This window comes from Engystomops pustulosus, chromosome 1 (assembly GCF_040894005.1).
Source record: "Engystomops pustulosus chromosome 1, aEngPut4.maternal, whole genome shotgun sequence".
NCBI lineage: Eukaryota > Metazoa > Chordata > Amphibia > Anura > Leptodactylidae > Engystomops > Engystomops pustulosus.
Window position 1 is genome coordinate 53,791,537 of NC_092411.1, and position 20,046 is coordinate 53,811,582.

Here is a 20,046-nt window from a genome sequence, read left to right on the forward strand (position 1 = left end):
TTATTAACTCTTGAATGTATGGGTGAAAAAAAATTGTCAATTTTGGTTTTCTTTTCGTATTTTTTGGGGGTCATACACCGTACACTAAAAATATTATATTATCTTCATTCTATAGGTCACTACGATTACGGTGATACCTCATTTATATAGTTTTTCATTTATTTTTACAATTTTACTGGATAAAAGATAATATAGAGGAAATCTCATTTGTTTTTGCATCACCATCTTTTCGGAGACGTAACTTTAATATTTTTTGGTTGACAGAGCTAGTTTAGGGCTTATTTTTTATGTGTTGAGTTGTTCTTTCAGTGGTACCATTTTTGCGCACATAACTTTTTTTTGATCACTTTTTAGAACATTTTTGTGTAGAGATTTTATGAAAAATGTACATTTTTGGCGTGTTTTTCGGGTTTTGTTTTTACGGCGTTCACAGAGCGGGTCCAATAATGTTTGAGTTATTGTACGGATTGTTACGGACACGGCAATACCAAATATGTAGGGTTTCTTGGCGATTTTGTGTTTTTTTCACTTTATTGCATGTGTATAGGGAATATTTGTGTTTAGGGGACTCTAACTTTATTTAATTAATTCTTTTTATTAAAAAATTATTTTATGTAATGTTTTTAACATTTTTATTAACTTTTACAGGTTAGCTTGAACAAGTGATCCACTGATCACTTGTTCAAGCTCTTCTTCACATTACACAGTGTAATACAGATGTATTACAGTGTGTTACAGCCGGGTCCTGTCAGAAGGCAGGACCCGGCTACAGGAAGGAGGATCGCGCAGTCCCGGGGCTGCGATCGGAGCAGCGGACCCCCCCGGTAAGCGCCGCGGGGGGGGGGGGGGGGGGTCCAATTCTTCTGAAATGCCCTTTGCACGCCGCAGTCAGGAGCCGGTGCCAGAAGCATGACGTAATAGTACTGCATTTTGCGGGAACGCACCTCCCGCGATGCAGTACTATTACGTCAAATGTCGGGAAGGGGTTAAACAATTCTCTGTTGGGTATTAAATATTATTAGGAAAAGGATATGTCATTAATATGTCCGGCAACAAAGTTGACACAATTTTCTCCACCAATGGATTAATACAGAATCTGGTAGGGAAACATAACATGCCTGTCTCCATATGGAATACAGGACATACAGAGATCTAGCTACTCTTCTGGTAGTGATGTATTTAGATTACAGGGGTATTCCAGGAATAAGCAAAATTTATATTCCAATGGGTCATTAAATATAAGCTAATATTTATTAGGCTGCATTCACACTACCGCAAGGGGGACGTATATACGGCAGATATACGTCCCCCATAGACGGCAATTGGCGTGCGGCGCCCTACGGGAGCGGTACGTTGCCTCACACGTCCTATTTTTTCAGGGCATACGGCGCCGTGCGCCATGTAACCCTATGGAGAGGGGCGGGGGTGAGCAGCGTTCTCCCCCTCCTCCTCTCCCCGCGCGCTGCAATGTGCCCGCCGTGCTACGGTACGGCGGGCACCGGTCATGTGAATCCAGCCTTAGTTGGTGTTTTAAATTTTGCTCCCATAAAAATGTTCTGGACATACACCATAATGGAGAATTAAAATGTTACTGGCCTTGTAATCAGTCCTGTGACTTTGTCCCTCTGGAGGAGACTCGGGGCAGAAGATGTCTGCTGGTCACATGCCTGGGGTGGTCATGTGGGCACCACTATCTTTGGTTGTAGTTGGTTGGTTGCAGTGCATCCAGTATGGCCAGTGTTGTGGTGAGACACATCTCAGTGAGGTAATGTGCAGTGAAGGCAGTTACTATGGTAACAGAGCAGGACAGTCTGTTACAGCATCACTGGGAGCAGAGCATAAGAGGGAGGAGCTGTTACTGAGAACTGAAGGATCATGGGAGTTGTAGTTTCCAGTGGTGGCCATCTTTGAGATAGCTCCACCTACTCTGAAAAGTCCATAATATATTTTGAATCATAAAAGCAAACTATTTAAGCTCCATTTTGTAATTAATAACGCTGAGCTTTGTTTATTAATTTATTTATAACATTATGAATCAGAAGTTCATATTCCCCGAATACGCCTTTTAATGTTGTCTACTTCCCGTAGCACGTAACTACAGTATAATTAAGCAGTGGCCGGTAATGTGCTGTTAACCTCTCACTTCTCCGTTTATTTATCTAACCACATAAATACAGAAATGAGTCAAATTTGTATCTAGCAGATATTCATTGATCAGGGACATGTGCTGATTAGTGAGTATTTCTTAGCTCTTTTACATGTATTACTAACATACAAGCAGTACATTATTATACTCAATGTTTATTTTTGCATACATAGAAGTAATTGTATGTGCAGATAACACCCTAACAGGTGCGTGTTCAGCTCACCCCACAGTGTGATGGTCCACAGTCCTCTGGTATCAGCCTTGGTGTACGAAAAAGGAAAGACCACCGCCGGGTCCCAAAACAGCAAAAGGTACAAGGAATCTCGGCACTCACATGAAGCCACCAGGTTTAGTTTAAATAAATTTCTTCCTCTTTATTCACATCTCCGGAACAACATCAGTCAACTGATCATGACTAAGACGCACAAGCGTCGAAACGCGTCGATCTTTTAAGCTGTAACTGCATGTTGTTCCGGAGATATGAATAAAGAGGAAGAAATTTATTTAAACTAAACCTGGTGGCTTCATGTGAGTGCCGAGATTCCTTGTACCTTTTGTAGAAGTAATTGTACTTTCAACATCATTTTATAAATGAATAATGTAGATAATAGTAAACATTGTAATATATGTTATTCGAGAAATATGTTCCTTTCTCTGGGCTCCAGATAACACGCCCATAGTCCCTCTGGCTAATTAGCATCATTTTAAAAGTTGATTTTAGAAGAATGGAGGCAATGGATAACACACACATAAGAAGATTACCGCAGCCATAGTGCCTGGATCTATGGGTAATTTTCATACCTAGAGAATATTTCTCTTGATGCTTCAGCTCTAATGAGATTAATCATTCGCCTCCTTATCTATCTGAGGTGGATGGACATCAGAAAGCTTTCATGTACACTTCTCACTACAGGAGAAGGGCAGAAAAAAAGCACTGCGAAGCTTAATGAAGTATATTACATATTAAGTTTACTATTATCGCTTGCTCTATTCATTTGTGAAATAATATATGTGACCGTGTTTATGTCTGTGTCGGAGGCTTTGTAAGGAGCAGTTATGGTAGATTTGGTGTGATGCCGGTGGCACGGTGTGCTGTTATGTGATGGGCCTCTGCCATTGTTTTCATTGTTCTGTTCCTATGATGTAGCAGAACCAGGAAGGAATGTATCACCGCTGCCAACTGTGCAGCTCCTTTGTCGCCCATCCAGATTGTATGGGAAGAATCTGGGCTAAAGTATTTTATGTCTGTCAAGCACTCAGATCTATTTTTTTTTTTTTTTTTTTTTTGGAAAATGCTATAATCCATTTTATTATAAAAGCAATATTTTTCGCAAGGGGCTAATATGCTGTTCATGCACGTGGGATCTCTGCTTTTATGTCCACCACTGAACAGAACCGTATCACTGATCATCCCAAGTCTATATGTGATGACCATAGAGATCCTTATAGATGCAATACTAGACCCTCTTCTCATCCAGCAGTGTTGTTGTGAATGAGCTCCTATGTGTCTGTGTTTCCAGGCTCCTGCTCTGTATAATGGGTTATTGACTGATTTCCACTTTGGCTTTAGTGGTCAATATTCACGTGTTTACTACTTCTGTAGCGAATAATATATTAAAGGAGATGCACTAAAAAAGAGTTTTCTCTCATTAGAGGAAGCCGTTCAGTCTTTGTGCAATCCTCTGTGGTTATCCTACATTTCCACCATTGATCAAATACACGCATACATAATGACTTGATGTTGTGAATTAGAGAATCTAATAAATATTTTTCATTAAACAGGCTAATTTGGGAATGGATTCCTTTGAGAGGCAGAGTTTCATGGGAATCCATCACTACAAATTACCTACCTGAATGATCTGCTATAGAACGTAGGGCTATGCCCACACACATCTCCCATCTTTTTATTTTCCAGTTGCTCCCTTTAATTAAAATACCTTTAAGATTATGCTAATTAAACTGAAGTGCTTTGGAGGTCGCAGCAGAGCACCTCGTGAGTTTCGGCTCCACAGCAATAACAAGGCTCTCTGCTGCACTTCCACCGTCCGCGTCTTGTCACATCCTACACTTCAGCCTCATTTGTATACTTCTAGGGTGACGTTTTGGCAGGAAAGGAGGGACATGTGTAGACATAGTCCTATGTAACAAAGCTGTACATTTGGGTAGGTAAATCGTGGGGACAGATTCCCTTTAATAATATTTATTATTGTTATTTATATAGCGCACACATATTACGCAGTGCTGCACAGAACTTGCCAAATCAGTCCCTGTCCCCAATGGGGCTCACAATCTAATCAACCTACCAGTATGTTTTGGAGTGTGGGAGGAAATCCACTCAAACACGGCGAGAACATACAAACTCTTTGCAGATGTTGACCCTGGGACTTGAACCCAGGTCCCCAGCGCTGCAAGGCTGTAATGCTAACCACTAAGCCACCGTGCTGCCCTTTCAGTGGTCATGTGCAGTGTATGCAGGGTATTGGCTGTAGCAGTCATGTGAATGATGTTTGTGTTGCAGCAGCCCTGGAAGAATCCTCTGGAGATGCAGCATTGTATGAAAATACAATTTTATGAAAAAAAAATAAATGGTAAATTTTTATATATTATGTTAAGTTTTCATTCCTGAACCCACAATTTTACTTTCTGTGAAGGAGGTTTCCATCTTATTTGCATTGCTGCTCTCAGAGCCTGAAACGTTGTTGTGCCCTCAGTACAGAGCCAGTTATTTTTGGTTTCTGTGTATTTTCTAGGGAAACCACATAATGAAGGCCTGGTTGTATTTGGTTTATATTACATAAACTTTACTGCACAAAATCAAATATTTAGATACGGCGCTCTGTAAATGTTGTAAGAGCCAGTGAGGCAGGATATCCTCATTTTTGAGAATTGGTTTCCTTGGGAAGAAAGAAGCTTGTACTGCGAGTCTCACACTGCGGAGGTTGTAGCGGGGCGGATGCTGTCAGGGTGAGGAGGCCACAGACCAGGCTTTATACATCTGTCAGATGAATAGGGCTGTTGATGGATACTGGAACATGACAAACCGGGACATTCATATTTTTTCTGAGGGGACTAGGGATTTATGTACTGGTTTTATGGTTTATTCTAAAACATCCAGTAGGAGTTGTAACTAAAACCTTTTGACCACAAGCCAGTTAAGGGGAGCCTGTCACCACATTTTTCACAAATACTGCTAGTGACAGGTTCCCTTAGAGCCTTACTAACTAATTGACACCCTCCTTTTAGCTAAAAATTGTTTCTCTCACGTCCCCAAAACAGAGTTATAAACTTACCTGGTATCCAGGGACATCTAGAGCTCCTTCCTCGGGCTGAAACCAGCAGCAGAGTCACGTCCTTTTTTAGCATGTCGCAGTATTGTCATGTGACCAGGGTGACATCATCACAGCCTCCTAACATTAGCAAACTGTACTCCTTGCAAATATATGACCACATGAAATTGCAGCTGACTATATGGCCTACTTCTCTTCTCCATACAGGCTTCTGTGATTCCATGTGGTGAAATATAGGCATGTGGTTCAGTTTGCTAAAGTTAGGAGGCTAAAGGACCTGTGGTGATGTCTCCCTGGCCACATGATATTACTGCTGCATGCTGAGAAAGCATGGGAAGGATCTTCTGGATTCATGTCCACCTCGAATCGCTCTAGATATGTCTGGATACCATGCCGATTTTATGGGGCTCTGAGGGAAACAATTTTATATATTATATATTTATATAGAAGGGTGTCAGATAAAAGGGCTCTATGGGAACCTGACAATAGCTGTATTTGTGACAAATGTGGTGACAGGTTCCCTTTAAGTCAAATTAATTTCCCGGACCAAACCTTGAATTGGTGAACAAGAATTGATTGATTAATTGATCAGAGATTCAGTTTGAGAGATTCAAGTGATATTCTTGGCCAGAACTCATGTGTAGGTAACGGCCTCTAGTCTACAGTCTTGCACTTCGGCAAATAATATGCATCGCACCTGAGTTGTCTAAGCTTGTACTGTCACCATTTGTAAATCGTCCTCAGTGTCTCATTTGGAGAATATTATTTGCAGTCCTTTGTCATGTTATAAAATCTACCATCAGAATCAAGCATGAGGGTGTAGTGCTCCTGTGCAGTGTAATAGTTTGTGAAGCTGCAGCAAGCCTTTCTGGCTTTTTAGCATCATTTTTTAAAAGGATAACGATATAAGAAGATTATCACAGGCACAGTGCATAGGTCTGTGAGTATGTGTCCCTCGTTCATCCATGCTTGATTTTGATAGCAGATTTCCTTTTAAATGCTTATTTCTATTGGATGACCTAAATCAGTACAGCTATCGTCTGCTTACATAGTGGTCTGATTTGTTACCATATGGCGGAATATAAAAGGTGAATGTTCAGCCTTAAATTTTTTTTTTCCAAAATGAATTGAATGAATGAATCCATTGGTAATCTATGACAAAACTTTGTGTGGTAGCGCCCTCTAGTGAACATGAAGCTCTCTTCAATCCCTGTACTAGAACACTCAAGACGTTTTCACATCAGAATGTCCGGCTTTACCCTATAGTGAATGTATTCCCATATTATCACCTTGAATGTCTGCTTACCACAGCTCTACTCCATCTGTACTCCTCCATCTGTACTCCTCCCATAGACTTTATTATCACCCATACAGTTTAATGCTGTGATGCCATATGGAGGAAACGTGACCCTGCCAGTGACATAAATTACTCCATTCTTGCTGCTCCTGCGGAGCTGTAAGTTTTTATTATTTAATCTGTAGAAAATGCAGCAGAACATTTCTGCCATGCTTGTAGTGATGTTGGAGGAACAGAGCGGGATTGTGTGCCCGATCCTAATTCCACGCTTCCTGACTAGTAACAAAAATCATTTTGACAACTGCTGGTATCAAATGTCTGGCAGTATAATGACGGTACAGATTGGCTGCTGTGCGCCAGTCCACAGCTGTGCCCTACACATTTCTGTGAGAAAGCGAGCACCCCTACAACAAACTGGGACAAATGGCTGTCTGCTAGGGTTATAGGCGAAGTTTGGAGCCACTTCCAGCACCCGTGGAAGTTGTCACCCTGCAATACTGGGGGCCAGATGTTGTATGGTTGCAGGTTTCATTCTGCGACCACGCATTGCTCCTCATGTGGTTTTTTTAAATCCGGTTCCAAATAACACCAGCACCTATAGAGGGAAGAATATAAAACATTCTGTCTGAGGCCAGAAAAGGCATTTGATGTCCAGTTAATTGCAGTATTGTAATGGGCTCCTCTGCAGCCATAGGACACATTACATTAACACTATGTAGCTGTCTAAGGGCAGCTTTGTCCACTCTTTTATATTAGCTATTCATGTGCTTTTACTGCCTCTTGGATAATCCCTAAATGTTCAAGTGATTCACCACACCTGGTACTTACTATTGTGCCGTGCAGACTCTGTGATTCCTGGTATACATGTGTGAGCACTGGTGAATAGGAGGAGCTGCAGCAGCAGAGTTAAAACTCATCCTGCTATCCTGTGTATATATTAGTAATGGGAAGTCTGGCTCTTATTAGTGAGCTGCCTCACTAATAAGAGCTTGTTATTTTGGCTCCTGAAGGGCATCCTCTGAAATGTATAAAAGAGAGACCAGTCATTCGCCCCTTTCCACACCAATTCTTTTTTTTTTTTAATCCAATTTTTATCGGTTTAAAGGGGGCTTGGTTACCTGTTTTAAGTACGAGGTTAAGTGAGCTGACTTCCATTGTTCACACAAAAGAGCCGGCCTTATTGGCAAATGACCCATCACTAGTATATATGCAGTGTGCTGCATAGAGAGATCAGGGAAAGCCAAAACCTATGCACCTGTGACCCAGCATTGCCTGTGTATTTGAGCTGCAGTTTTGCTTCCAGCAGTAGCATGCAGGGCAACCCAGGGACTTTCTTTTCTGTGTTAATAGATTACAGGTTATTTAAAGGGGACTTGTATTCCTGTGACAAGGTCTCCAGTTACCGGGTGACATTTCCTAATCTTCGCTTAAATGTTGTTTTAAAGTGAAGAGTATAAATTGTTGTAAATTTCCATGACATTAAGATTTGCTGTGTCCTAGAATCCAGACCAATAATAAATAAGCCTTAGTGATCAGTATGGAGGTAAAATGACTTGTGTGGCCTGGTGCCAGTGCTTCAATATCTTATATTAGTGTGTAATTTAGATTCCCGCAGGGCCGGACTGACTGATATCCCCTTTCAGTGCCCACAAAGACTGCAGTGCTGCGTGCAGTAAGGTTTGTTATTCGCTATGATTACACTATGCTGGTTATCGGGGTGCTGATTGTGCTGCACTCTCTGTTACAGGAGGTTCTTAAGCATCTACAGGGGAGCATTGAGGATGAAGCGATGACGACCACCGGTCAGATTGATCTCCTGGAACGACTAAAAGGTAATCGCTCAATAACTACATTTATGGCTACAATGTAAAAAGAATGTGGCGTGACCTCCGAGCCGCCCGTCCTCTGCACAGTCAGGACTGGAAATGTTCTGTCCTCACCGTCTACACGACTGTTTAGCGTTTTCTAAGGAACAATTTATCATTGCACTTGTTACTTTTCACATTCTAATCTATGAAATATGTCTTGTAAATCCCCATACACAGCGCTAGCTGGAATCTTTCAGCCCAAGAACAAACGCCATAAGAGGAGACAAATTAGAGCGAGTATTTAAGAAGCAAAACCATTATTAACTATCACTTCCTCTTCTGTAAAAAGAGGCCTCTGTGGAGTTGTCACGAGATTCTTGGATCTGTTAGGGGGGAAAAAATATGTTCCTATGTTTTAATATTGATGTTTTAGATGTTATGGCAACTACCTCTTTATGCATTGTGCACCCCATGTGTCTAAGCCAGTAGTCACACTTGCCTAGAAGCTATAGCTGGCTGTCTGGCTGCACTGTTGCCTATAAGCGCTTGCAAGGTAGAAACTGTACATAAAGTATTGCATCAACTAATAGAGGAAATCTACCATCAAAATCAAGCATGATAAAACAGGGACACTTACTCATAGACCCAGGCACTGTGACTGTGATAAGCTTCTTATCCATCGCCTCTCTGCTTCTAAAATCAAGGTTTTACAATATGCCTATAATCCTTGAAAGGGCTCCTGGGGGTGTTACTAGAGCCCCTCCATGCTGCAGATACGCAGGCTGTTAGTTTGCAAAGAGCACCCCCCCAACCCCCTCTACTGTGTGAAATTACAGTAGGCAGAGGGAGATGGGAAGTGATAAGGGAGCAGGTGGGAGGGTGAGACAGCACAGAAGAGCTCTGGTAACACCCCCAGGAACCAATACTTTTATTTTAAAAGGAAGGAGGCTATGGATAACACATATAAGAAAATTAACAAAGTCACAGTGCCTGAATATACGAGTATGTGTCCCTTGATTTTTGATGGTTCTTGGTTTTGCTACAAAAGACATTTATACTTCATCCCCAGGCAAATTTTTCAATCATCCGAACTTTCCATACTTGTACGAAGTATCTTTTTTGACTACATATCACAATGCTTAGTATTTTAAGATTGTAATTGTGTATTGTTGTTTTTTTTTTTTTTTTTTAAAAAGAGCTAAATTTGGACGGCAGTAATTTTCCTGGGGTTAAGATGAAATCGAAATTGTCCCTCCGTTCCTATGGGAGTAGAGAAGGTTCTCTCTCTGGTCACTCAGGGGAGAGCAGCCCTGTCCCAGTAGGCTCTTTTCCAAGGAGAGGCTTTGTCAATGGTGGCAGCAGAGAAGGCTCTGGGTACATGGAGGAACTGGAAAAGGAAAGGTAAGTGGTAGTGATCTGGATCAGTGCAATAGTCCTAGTATTACATATGTTACCCCATCGCAGTCGTGGGGCTGTCCTGTATCCTAACACCCATCAAACATTCGGTCATATGGCTTTCTACTTTAGAAGTGTTGTCAGCAGTACCTTCAGATATTGGCCATATAGTGCCAATGCATGGTAGCATCAATATAAATATTGTACCAGAATCATGGCAGTGTCATGCTAATAAGGGTATTCCAAAAGTTTTAGCCAAAATATAAGTGAGACCACCAATGGGACCTCCACTGATCACTAGTACAAGGACCTTCTGTACGCTTACCTCCACATGCTCCTTTCCATACCATTTCTTGTGAAATTATCCGAGCATTGTGTTCTGCTTTCTTCATCGCCCCCATAGACATGTGATCTATACAATTGTGAAGAAATGATGGGGCTTCAGTAAAGTGCAGGTGTGCAGAAATGTCATCGACCGAGCATAGATTTCCTGGTACTGCGTGATGTCAATGTCTATAACTTTATCCACAGTCATTACATATTTATATTCCTTCACTGTTTAGGTCATTACTTATTGCTGAGCTTGAAAAGGAAGAAAAAGAGAAGGACTGGTACTATGCTCAGTTACAGAACCTCACCAAACGGATCGATGGCCTTCCTCTTACCGAAAACGTGAGTCTCAGCGAAATGTGTTCAGCTCGAAATGTAAAATGTGTTTAAAGTGTATTATTCTGTACATTGAGCAATGCCCACAGAGCCGTTATAGCATAAAAACAACCTTTCTTCAGCTAATAAAATCGCTGCACAGAAAAGGGAAAAAAAATAACACTTATTCTCTGCCTGGTAACCAGATAGAGAGCCTAGCGAGTTGAGGTGGGCAGATACATACGTGCGAACCTTTTAGAGACAGAGTGCCCAAGCTACTACTAAACTGACTTATTTAAATGCAAAATGGCAATTTAAGCAGTAACATGTTGTTACCTGTTTTGTCACGGCTTTTAATTGTATCCGCGTACTGAGGACAATAATACAGTTGAACGAAAAAGGAGAAATTCTGATTATCATTGTAGCTTACTTCGAGAGGCCCAGATAAAAAGCTCCAATAATAACGTAGCCTTGTCTGCACCTCCTTGCTCTTCCTGTAGTAATAGGCAGCTAAGGATGTGTAGCTTCAAAATAGCATTAACCACAGCACATCCTGGGTGGCCAGGGACTGCAGGAAGAGGTTTTGAGTCCTGTCTGGAAACTTTGTGCTGGGGTGAAGGCCTGGGTGCCCACAGACAGTGCTCCAAGTGCCACCTCTGGCACCTGTGCCATAGGTTCGCCACCACTGCTATAAGGGCTCTATAGGAACCTGCCAGCAACTTAAAGGGAACCTACCACCACAAATCTACCTATAAAGGTAGATCGGGTGGTAGGTGGATCAATAGGACGTGAGGATTAGCCCTTTTAAGGACTAATCCTCACGTCCTCGCACTTTTTTGGAAACTTTTATTCGGCACATATGTAATTTTTTTTTATGCGGCTACTGGGGCGTGGAGTAGCCGCATCTGAGGTTACACGAGGCGGCTACTCCACTCCCCGGTAGCCTCTTTTCTCCTCCTACTTACAATCTTCGGCGCGCAGCTGCTCGTAGCTGCGCGCCCTCGTCCGACGATCCTGCCGTCTGCGCATAACAGCAGGCCCGCGCCTGCGCGGTCACTGCTCCGAAGCCGGAGCTGCACAGGCGCGGGCCTGCTGTTCTGCGCAATCTCCGAAGATTGTAAGTAGGAGGAGAAAAGAGGCTACCGGGGCGTGGAGTAGCCGCCTCGTGTAACCTCAGATGCGGCTACTCCACGCCCCAGTAGCCGCATAAAAAAATTTATGTATGTGCCGAATAAAAGTTTCCAAAAAAGTGCGAGGACGTGAGGATTAGTCCTTAAAAGGGCTATCCTCACGTCCTATTGATCCACCTACCACCCGATCTACCTTTATAGGTAAATTTGTGGTGGTAGGTTCCCTTTTAAAGGGAATAAAACCATAGATCCCAAACGTATTACTTTTTGTGTGTGTGTCTGTGCCGTACCTTTCCGTAGGCGGGAGAAAGATGGGACATGTCTTGTCTGTCGGCGCTGTGTGCCATGTTTCTCTATGGACGTGTTCGTCTGAACCAAGGCACACACATTCGTCAGAATTTAGCTTAAAGGAAACCTACCACTTCTGAAGGTAGGTATGAGATGCAAACACCGGGCACCAGCTCAGGGTGAGCTGGTGCCGGTGCTTAGTCTCGTTAGTGTTAAAACCGCGGTATCGCGGTTTTAACACTTTTTAAACTTTATAGTAGAAACTGCTTCGGCGCTGCGCGCGACCGTGCGCGCGCAACGCCTGCGGCATTTCCAATGTAGGCGCGCGCACGATCGTGCGCACGCAGCGCCGAAGCAGTTTCTGCTAGAAAGTTTAAAAAGTGTTAAAACCGCGATACCGCGGTTTTAACACTAACGAGACTAAGCACCGGTGAGCTGGTGCCCGGTGTTTGCATCTCATACCTACCTTCAGAAGTGGTAGGTTTCCTTTAATGCAGTGCTACACAATGGGGCTATATATTTTGTGAAAATTGTATACGTACAGTTACTATATATATGATAACACACCCCTCACACATGGTCTTCATCTTTATAGTTTTACATATATGAGAGCAATCTTTTTCTCAAAATTAAAACTTTTTTTTTTTTTTTCCATATTCCTTTTCTGGCATTTAGTTCTCTATACAAACTGACATGACCAGAAGACAGTTAGAGTTTGAGGCCAGGCAGATTAGAGCCGCGATGGAAGAGCAACTGGGGACCTGTCAGGACATGGAGAAGAGAGCACAGGTAGGTCCTCATGGATTGAACTTTATCATAAAATTTTAAGGGTGCATTCACATGTTCAGTTTTTCAGATGCAGTTTTTGATGTCTAAACCAGGAGTGGAGTGAAAAAAAAAAAAGAAGAGAAACCGCTTCTCTTAATGACATGTTCTTACACATTATGATCCACCCCTGCTTTTGGCTTTAATACTGCATCTGAAAAGCGGATAGTGTGAACGTACCCTAAGAGGACATCCAATTTAATAATCTGCATATCATAAATATAATTCAAACTTAAAGGGAACCTGTCACCAGGAGACCCATTTTTAGGTCTCCCCCAGTCCCCATAGAGCACAGTACATACACTGCCAAAGTGTTTTTGTATAAAAAATAGGTTTTATAGAAAAATAGATATGTTATATAGTAGGTTTCAATACCATGTGCTGTGTGACTAGGCCCTTGTTCCCTGGGAGTGGTTGGAAAGGAGCAGTTTCCCCCCCACCCTTGGGAAACAGCGCCTTCATGTGTCCTTTTCAAATATATGAAAACACCCATCACTTGGCTTAGCGACGCCCCCTGCTCCTCTACAGCCAATCCCGAGTAAGGGGAGTTATTCATATAATTGAAAAGGACACATGGAGGAGCAGTTTTGCAAAGGGGGGGGGGGGGGAGAGACAGCTCCTTTCCAGCCACTCCCAGAGGACGAGTGCCTAGTCACAGAGCAGATGCTAATGAAAGGTACAATATAATGTATCTTTTTTTTCTGTAAAACCTATTTTTTTTTTTTTTATACAAAAACACTTTGGCAGTGTATGCACTATGCTCTGTGGGGACTGGGGAAGTGCTAAAAATGGGTCTCCTGGTGTCAGGTTCCTTTAATGCCATGTGATGGGGTTGCTGTAAGTTCTACGTAATGTTCCACCAGGATTTCCAGTACAATACAGTATTTAAAATATTAGAAATAAGATCCGGCTGTATATTTCTTGAATCCGGTATACTGAATCTTCACATTCAAGCTTTGTCACAGATTAGTTGTGGGTTTGGAAATTGTTTTAATGTCACAATATTTGGGGTCACAACCAGCAGCACTTGGTGCACCTCCCAAATTTCTGGGCAAGGGACAGATACACAGCTGTAATCAGCCAACCACATGCTATGAAGAAATAGTAATAATAATACGGAAACCGTTTTCCACATCATTATTATAATAGCTGAGGATGAGATCTTGGCAGTGTAAAAGGTGAAACTGTACCCCCACTTCTGCAGCAAAATCTCTGACTTTGGATCTTTTTTTTTTGTACATTGTGCTGTTTCTGTTATTCCTCTCGAATATTAATGAATACATTAACAACTGGGAGTTATTATAAGATCTGACGGCGTTTACAAATGGTGAATTTCAGTCCATGAAAAGCGAAATATGCCTTGACATTCTTATGTTTTTGTTTTTGTAATTTTTTATTTTGTCTTTATAGTTGAGAGTTACTCGAATACAACAAATTGAAAAAGACCTGTTCCGGATGCGACAGATGCTACAGACCCAGAATATAGAACCTGAGGTGAGTCAACTGTATATAACAATATATACAGGAGCTGCTTTACTGTAATTAAAATAAATGGTGGAAATAAAAAAAAAAAGAAATAAATATATATATATATATCTCTATCATAATCAACTTTAATTCATCTAATTACAGTAAAGCAGCTGCTGCAGACCACCCCCATCCATATAGAATGTATATGGGAAATCACTATTAAGTGCAATTTTGGTTAGTTTTCTCCAATAGGTTTCTTTCTATTCATTTCATTTTTTTTTTAGTGTAGACTGCATTTAGTTAAGAAAATAATGAAATGAAGCATGTGATTAATGTACTACAAACCAGTTTGTTCAACTTATCTACCCATCCATTCAAAATTTTTTTTTTAAATATATATTTGTAATCAGAGATGCAAGGAATCTCGTTCCTGCAGCATGGTTGGTTCATGACTCAATACTGCAGGGGTCCTTTGTGTGATCTCTGTATGCTTATCTAGATTATGTGTTCATACATTGTCAACATTCAGCTAATAAGTTAACATTGCGTTTACACAGTGTTTACATACATGCAATGTTTTAAATTGACAAGATGCAAACGTGTGATAGAAACGCAAAGTGTAAACACCACGCAAAGGCTATGTAAATGCAAACGCAACAAACTCCATGCAGACGTAGATGCAATGCAAATGTCACCTAGGGGCAGATTTACTTACCCGGTCCATTCGCGATCCAGCCGCGCGTTCTCTGCGGTGGATTCGGGTCCGGTTGGGATTCACTAAGGCAGTTCCTCCGACGTCCACCAGATGGCGCTGCTGCGCTGAAATTCCCTGGAATACACTGATCTTCACCAAGCCGAGTGAAGGTAAGCACGAGTCCCGCAACACTTTTTTAAGGCACTGGTTTTTCCGAATCCGTCGGGTTTTCGTTCGGCCACGCAATTCTCCTCCTCCCCCCCCCCTGGATTTCCGTCGCGTGCATGCCAGCGCCAATGCGCCACAATCCGATCTGTGCGCCAAAATCCCGGGGCAATTCAGGGAAAATCGGCGCAAATTGGAAATATTCGGGTAACACGTCGGGGAACCGTGAATCGGGCCCTTAGTAAATGACCCCCATAATCTCAAATGCAACATAAACAGCAGGTGAATGTAAATGCAACGCATACGCCACATAAATATTAATGTGGCGCAAATGCCACACAAATGTAAATGCCATGCAAATGCCACACAAATGTAAATGCCATGCAAATGCCACACAAATGTAAATGACACGTAAATGCGCTGCAAATGGCGCGTAAATGCGCTGCAAATGGCACATAAACATAAGCGTCGATGAAAAGCTAACGCACTGCAAACTTTGCAAAACTTGATGTGAATACCATGTAAATGCCACATAACCATGAACGGAAATGCGCCACATGAATGTAAACCCGATGCAATCACCATGCTATCTGCACATAAACGTAAGAATAAATGTGATTTGAACGGCACGTAAACACAAATGCAACACAGTTGCAAGCGTAATGTAAGAGGCTGGAACATATATGGCTATCTTTCTGTGGGCTGGTTGCCATGTGATTCCGTAACTATACAGAGGAGAGAAGGTGGGGGGGGGGGGGTCACTTGCACATGCACGCTTCTTATCAGTAAAAGGGGCGGGCTGCTGCAGGACCTGTAGTGATGTCATAAGCATGTGACTGATCACATGCTTCAGGTCATCCAATTCCATACCAGGAATGGTATGTAGCAGGGCTGTTTGTGTTTGAAAGTTTAGATATAATAGAAATGTGTATGTATTAAAGTGTGAATGCACATGTAAAGCCAGAGCTCAGACTCCCCATCAGTTCTAATGAATGAATCAAATCCTGCACACAGAGTACACTGTATATACAGGGAAACCTCTTTGAGCAGAGCTCTGTGCACAGCAGAAGGGGTAAGGGGCATCTTCCTAGAGTATAATGGCAAAAAAATAAAAAAATCAAATCGGTGATTGAATTTAAAAAAAAAAGGGAGGGGATCTTTTCAGAGAGGTGTTCTTCTGGACAGATTTCACTGTGTGTGTTTACACTGTGATGCTGCCATGTCTTCATCTTTTTATTCCTATATAGGTGTTTTGGTGGGCATGTTTTAGGGTACATTCACATGTTGCGGTATTACATGCGTTTTCAAATGCATCAGAACATTGCGTTTCAAGTCTATATCCTGTCTGCATTCACTTCATGTTTATATGTTATATTAACATTGTGTTGCCTTCAATATTGCGTGTACTTTCCGTTTACAAGCAATTTCGTAACATTGTGTTCATGTAAACGCAATCTAAACAGATTAGCGTAATGTGTGTGTGAACATAACCTTTAGATGAGCACAGCTTATTACTGTTCATAGTAGTTTCTCTGACATTGTCTGCTGCTGATTGGACAGTATGAGAGAAGATTAGCGTAGCTCTGGCCCCAGCTCCTCCTGGTCAGATACTGGGACTGATATCCCGCAACCGTGGGGGCTAGAATGAAAATTCAAAGTACCACTCAATCTGTGTGTAGCAGCTCCTACAGATGTGTTCATCTCCATATAAGTGAGGTGGTGAAAGGTCCTCTTTAAGCTCAAATTCAGCTCCATTATGTCACAATAATTGGTTTCACGTGCGAGCAGAATGATTTGCTCATTCTCAAGGAGATCCAGCTGTTGCATGAAGCTGAACAAGATAGAATATGCAAAATAGCTTTCTCCAAAAAGAGTTAAAAGTGTTGGCTTTTTGCCACCTATAGAAACTTTTTGTTTAAGTCCGTGTTGTAGACTCACACACACACACAGTCTTAACCTAAGGGGTGCTAGTATGGCGCGGGCTCCCGATATTAGCTAGTACTAGTACGGCGCTGAGCCGATGCTGGTTCAGATGTGCACCGGAGCCGCTGACATCCCTGGGTAACATCCGCGGTCGGAGAGGCCTCCGATCGTGGGTTTTTAATCCGTTAAATGCCACGGTCAGTGCGACCGTGGCATTTAACTTGCCTTTGGGGGGTCTTTCCCCTACGATCGCACAGTCTCTGAATCGCTTTGATTAGTAACGGTGTTCCAAAGTTCTAACCATATAAACCAATGCAAGTTTACACCGTGTTGGAGTTTACACGGCGTTTACATTTTGGTCAAGTTTCCATTGGATTTTTGCATCCCGTTTGAATCTGTAACATTATGTTTTTCTAAACATGGTTAAAACACAAGGTTTAACTGGATATTAGCAGAATGTTAATACAATGTGTTGAGATGAGCATAGAGAGATCACACACACTGTCTGCCGCTGATTGGATAGTACGAGAGAAGATTAGCATCACACGCAGCCCCAGCTCCTCCTCTCTGACAGAACACAGATCACAATGGTCAGATACTGGGACTGATATCTCCACAACCGTTGTTGGGGGCTACAAAGAAAATTCTATGTGCCCTTGAATCTGTGTAGCGGCCCCTACAGAATGGTATACGCTTTCTATCTATAGTAAGGTGGTAAAAGGTCCTCTTTAAGTTGAGGAAGGTCTGCACATTCATATTCATACCAGTTACGTGTTGTGAGGCAGAGCCGGCCGAGCAGGACACGCCCCCCCCCCCCCCTCTGATGCCAGGTAATATAAGATAAAAGGTGATTTTATATGAATGTAAGCAAAACAATTTTTAGCTAAAAGAACGTTGTAAGTCAATTAGTAGAGCTCTATAGGAACCTGCCATGTACAGTCATATGAAAAAGTTTGGGCATCCCTATTAATCTTTTTGCAACAGCTACTTCAGTTTAATATATCTAATAACTGATGGACACAGGATTGAAATGAGGTTTATTGTACTAACAGAAAATGTGCAATAAAACAAAATTGGCAGGTGCAAAAGTATGGTCACCTCAACAGAAAAGTGACATTAATATTTAGTAGATCTTCCTTTTGCAAAAATAACAGCCTCTAGTCGCTTCCTGTAGCTTTTACTGAGTTCCCAGATCCTGGATGAAGGTATTTTTGACCATTCCTCTTTACAAAACGATTCCAGTTCAGTTTATTGGTGGCTGAGCATGGACAGCCTGCACCAAATCATCCCACAGAGGTTCAATGATATTCAGGTCTGGGGACTGGGATGGCCGTTCCTGTGCATGAATGCCTGGGTAGATGAGGAATCCATGCAACCCTCAACTTTAACAAGATTCCCGGTGCCGGCATTGGCCACACAGCCCCAAAGCATGATGGAACCTCCACCAAATTTTACAGTGGGTAGCAAGGTTTTTTTTTTTTTTTTTTGGAATGCTGTGTTTTTTTGCCGCCGTGCATAACGCCTTTTTGTATGACCAAAAACTCAATCTTTGTTTCATGAGTCCACAGGACCTTTTTCCAAAATGACACTGGCTTGTCCAGATGTGCTATTGCATACCTCAGGTGACTGTATGTGGCGTGCCTGCAGAAACGGCTTGTTACGCATCCCTCTCCCATACAGCTTCTCCTTGTGCATAGTGCGCTGTATTGTTGACCGATGCACAGTGACTCCATCTGCAGCAAGATGATGTTGCAGTTCTTTGGAGGTGTCTGTGCATTGTCCTTGACTGTTCTCACCATTCTTCTTCTCTGACTTTCTGATATTTTTCTTGGCCTGCCACTTCTGAGCTTAATACGAACTATCCCTGTGGTCTTCCATTTCCTTACTATGCTCCTCACAGCAGAGACTGACAGATTGAATCTCTGAGACAACTTATTGTATGCTTCCCCTGAACAACTATGTTGAACAATCTTTATTTTCCGATCATTTGAGAGTTGTCTTGAGGAGCCCATGATGCTACTCCTCAGAGGAGATTCACATAGGAGAACAACTTGCAAGTGGCCACCTTAAATATCTTTTCTCATGATTGGATACACCGGGCTATGGAGTTCAAAGCTCAATGAGGTTACCAAACCAATATAGTGCTTCAGTAAAAAGTAGTTAGGAATATTCAAATCAAACAAATAATAAGGGTACACATACTTTTGTACCTGTCAATTTTTGTTTTAATGCATATTGCACATTTTCTGTTAGTACAATAAACCTCATTTCAATCCTGAAATATTACTGTGTCCATCAGTTATTATATATATCAAACTGAAATAGCTGTTGCAAAAACTCAAATTTTGATAACTAAAAATGAATAAGATTAATAGGGGTGCCCGAACTTTTTCATATGACTGTATATGTGCAAATGTTGTGACTGGTTCCCTTTTAAGTGTGTGTTTTGTTCTTGAACCAAGTTTTAATCAAACTAATAAGAGTTACTCTTTAACCGTGCCTCCTTTTACCATTTCCCTCAGTCCCGATAGTTATACAGTGCGGTGTAGATACAAGTTCAAAGGTGAACCTAAACCAAAGCTATAATGCAATGGTTTACATCAAGCCATATTTGTTTGTTTGTTTAATGGTCCAAAATTCAGATCTGTCTCCCTGAGTTATAGCTATGAAGCAAAGAATGGGCAAAGATTCCAGCCTCTAAATGTGCAAAGCTTTCAGAGACGTTCCCCAGCAGTCTGGCAGCTGTCAGTGTAGCTAAAGGCAGGAACAGTAAAGTTTGAAAAGTATGTATCGTTTGCTTTACCTTCATAAATACTTAATACTTTCTGTTGTGAGACCATAAATGGTGGTTGTGAGCTGGCTGCAAAAATGGCCATTGACCTCTATTATCCCTGGACTCTCAGCTCTTATGGAGATGGGAGTGGTGCGGAGGCCCCCTTCTATTTCCACCCTGTTGAAACGGGTCCCGACCCC

The 20,046-nt window shown here is 42.0% G+C and overlaps 1 protein-coding gene across 2 annotated transcripts in view; it reads left to right on the top strand.

The window, feature by feature from the left end:
- APC (APC regulator of WNT signaling pathway) overlaps positions 1-20,046 on the top strand; it is an 88,838-nt gene that overhangs the window by 48,588 nt on the left and 20,204 nt on the right. For both annotated transcript variants that reach the window (XM_072140642.1, XM_072140651.1), the window contains exons 4-8: positions 8,478-8,562; positions 9,735-9,939; positions 10,497-10,605; positions 12,672-12,785; positions 14,232-14,315. In XM_072140642.1, coding sequence (XP_071996743.1) covers positions 8,478-8,562; positions 9,735-9,939; positions 10,497-10,605; positions 12,672-12,785; positions 14,232-14,315 — 597 coding nt within the window. The remainder of the gene's footprint in view (positions 1-8,477; positions 8,563-9,734; positions 9,940-10,496; positions 10,606-12,671; positions 12,786-14,231; positions 14,316-20,046) is intronic.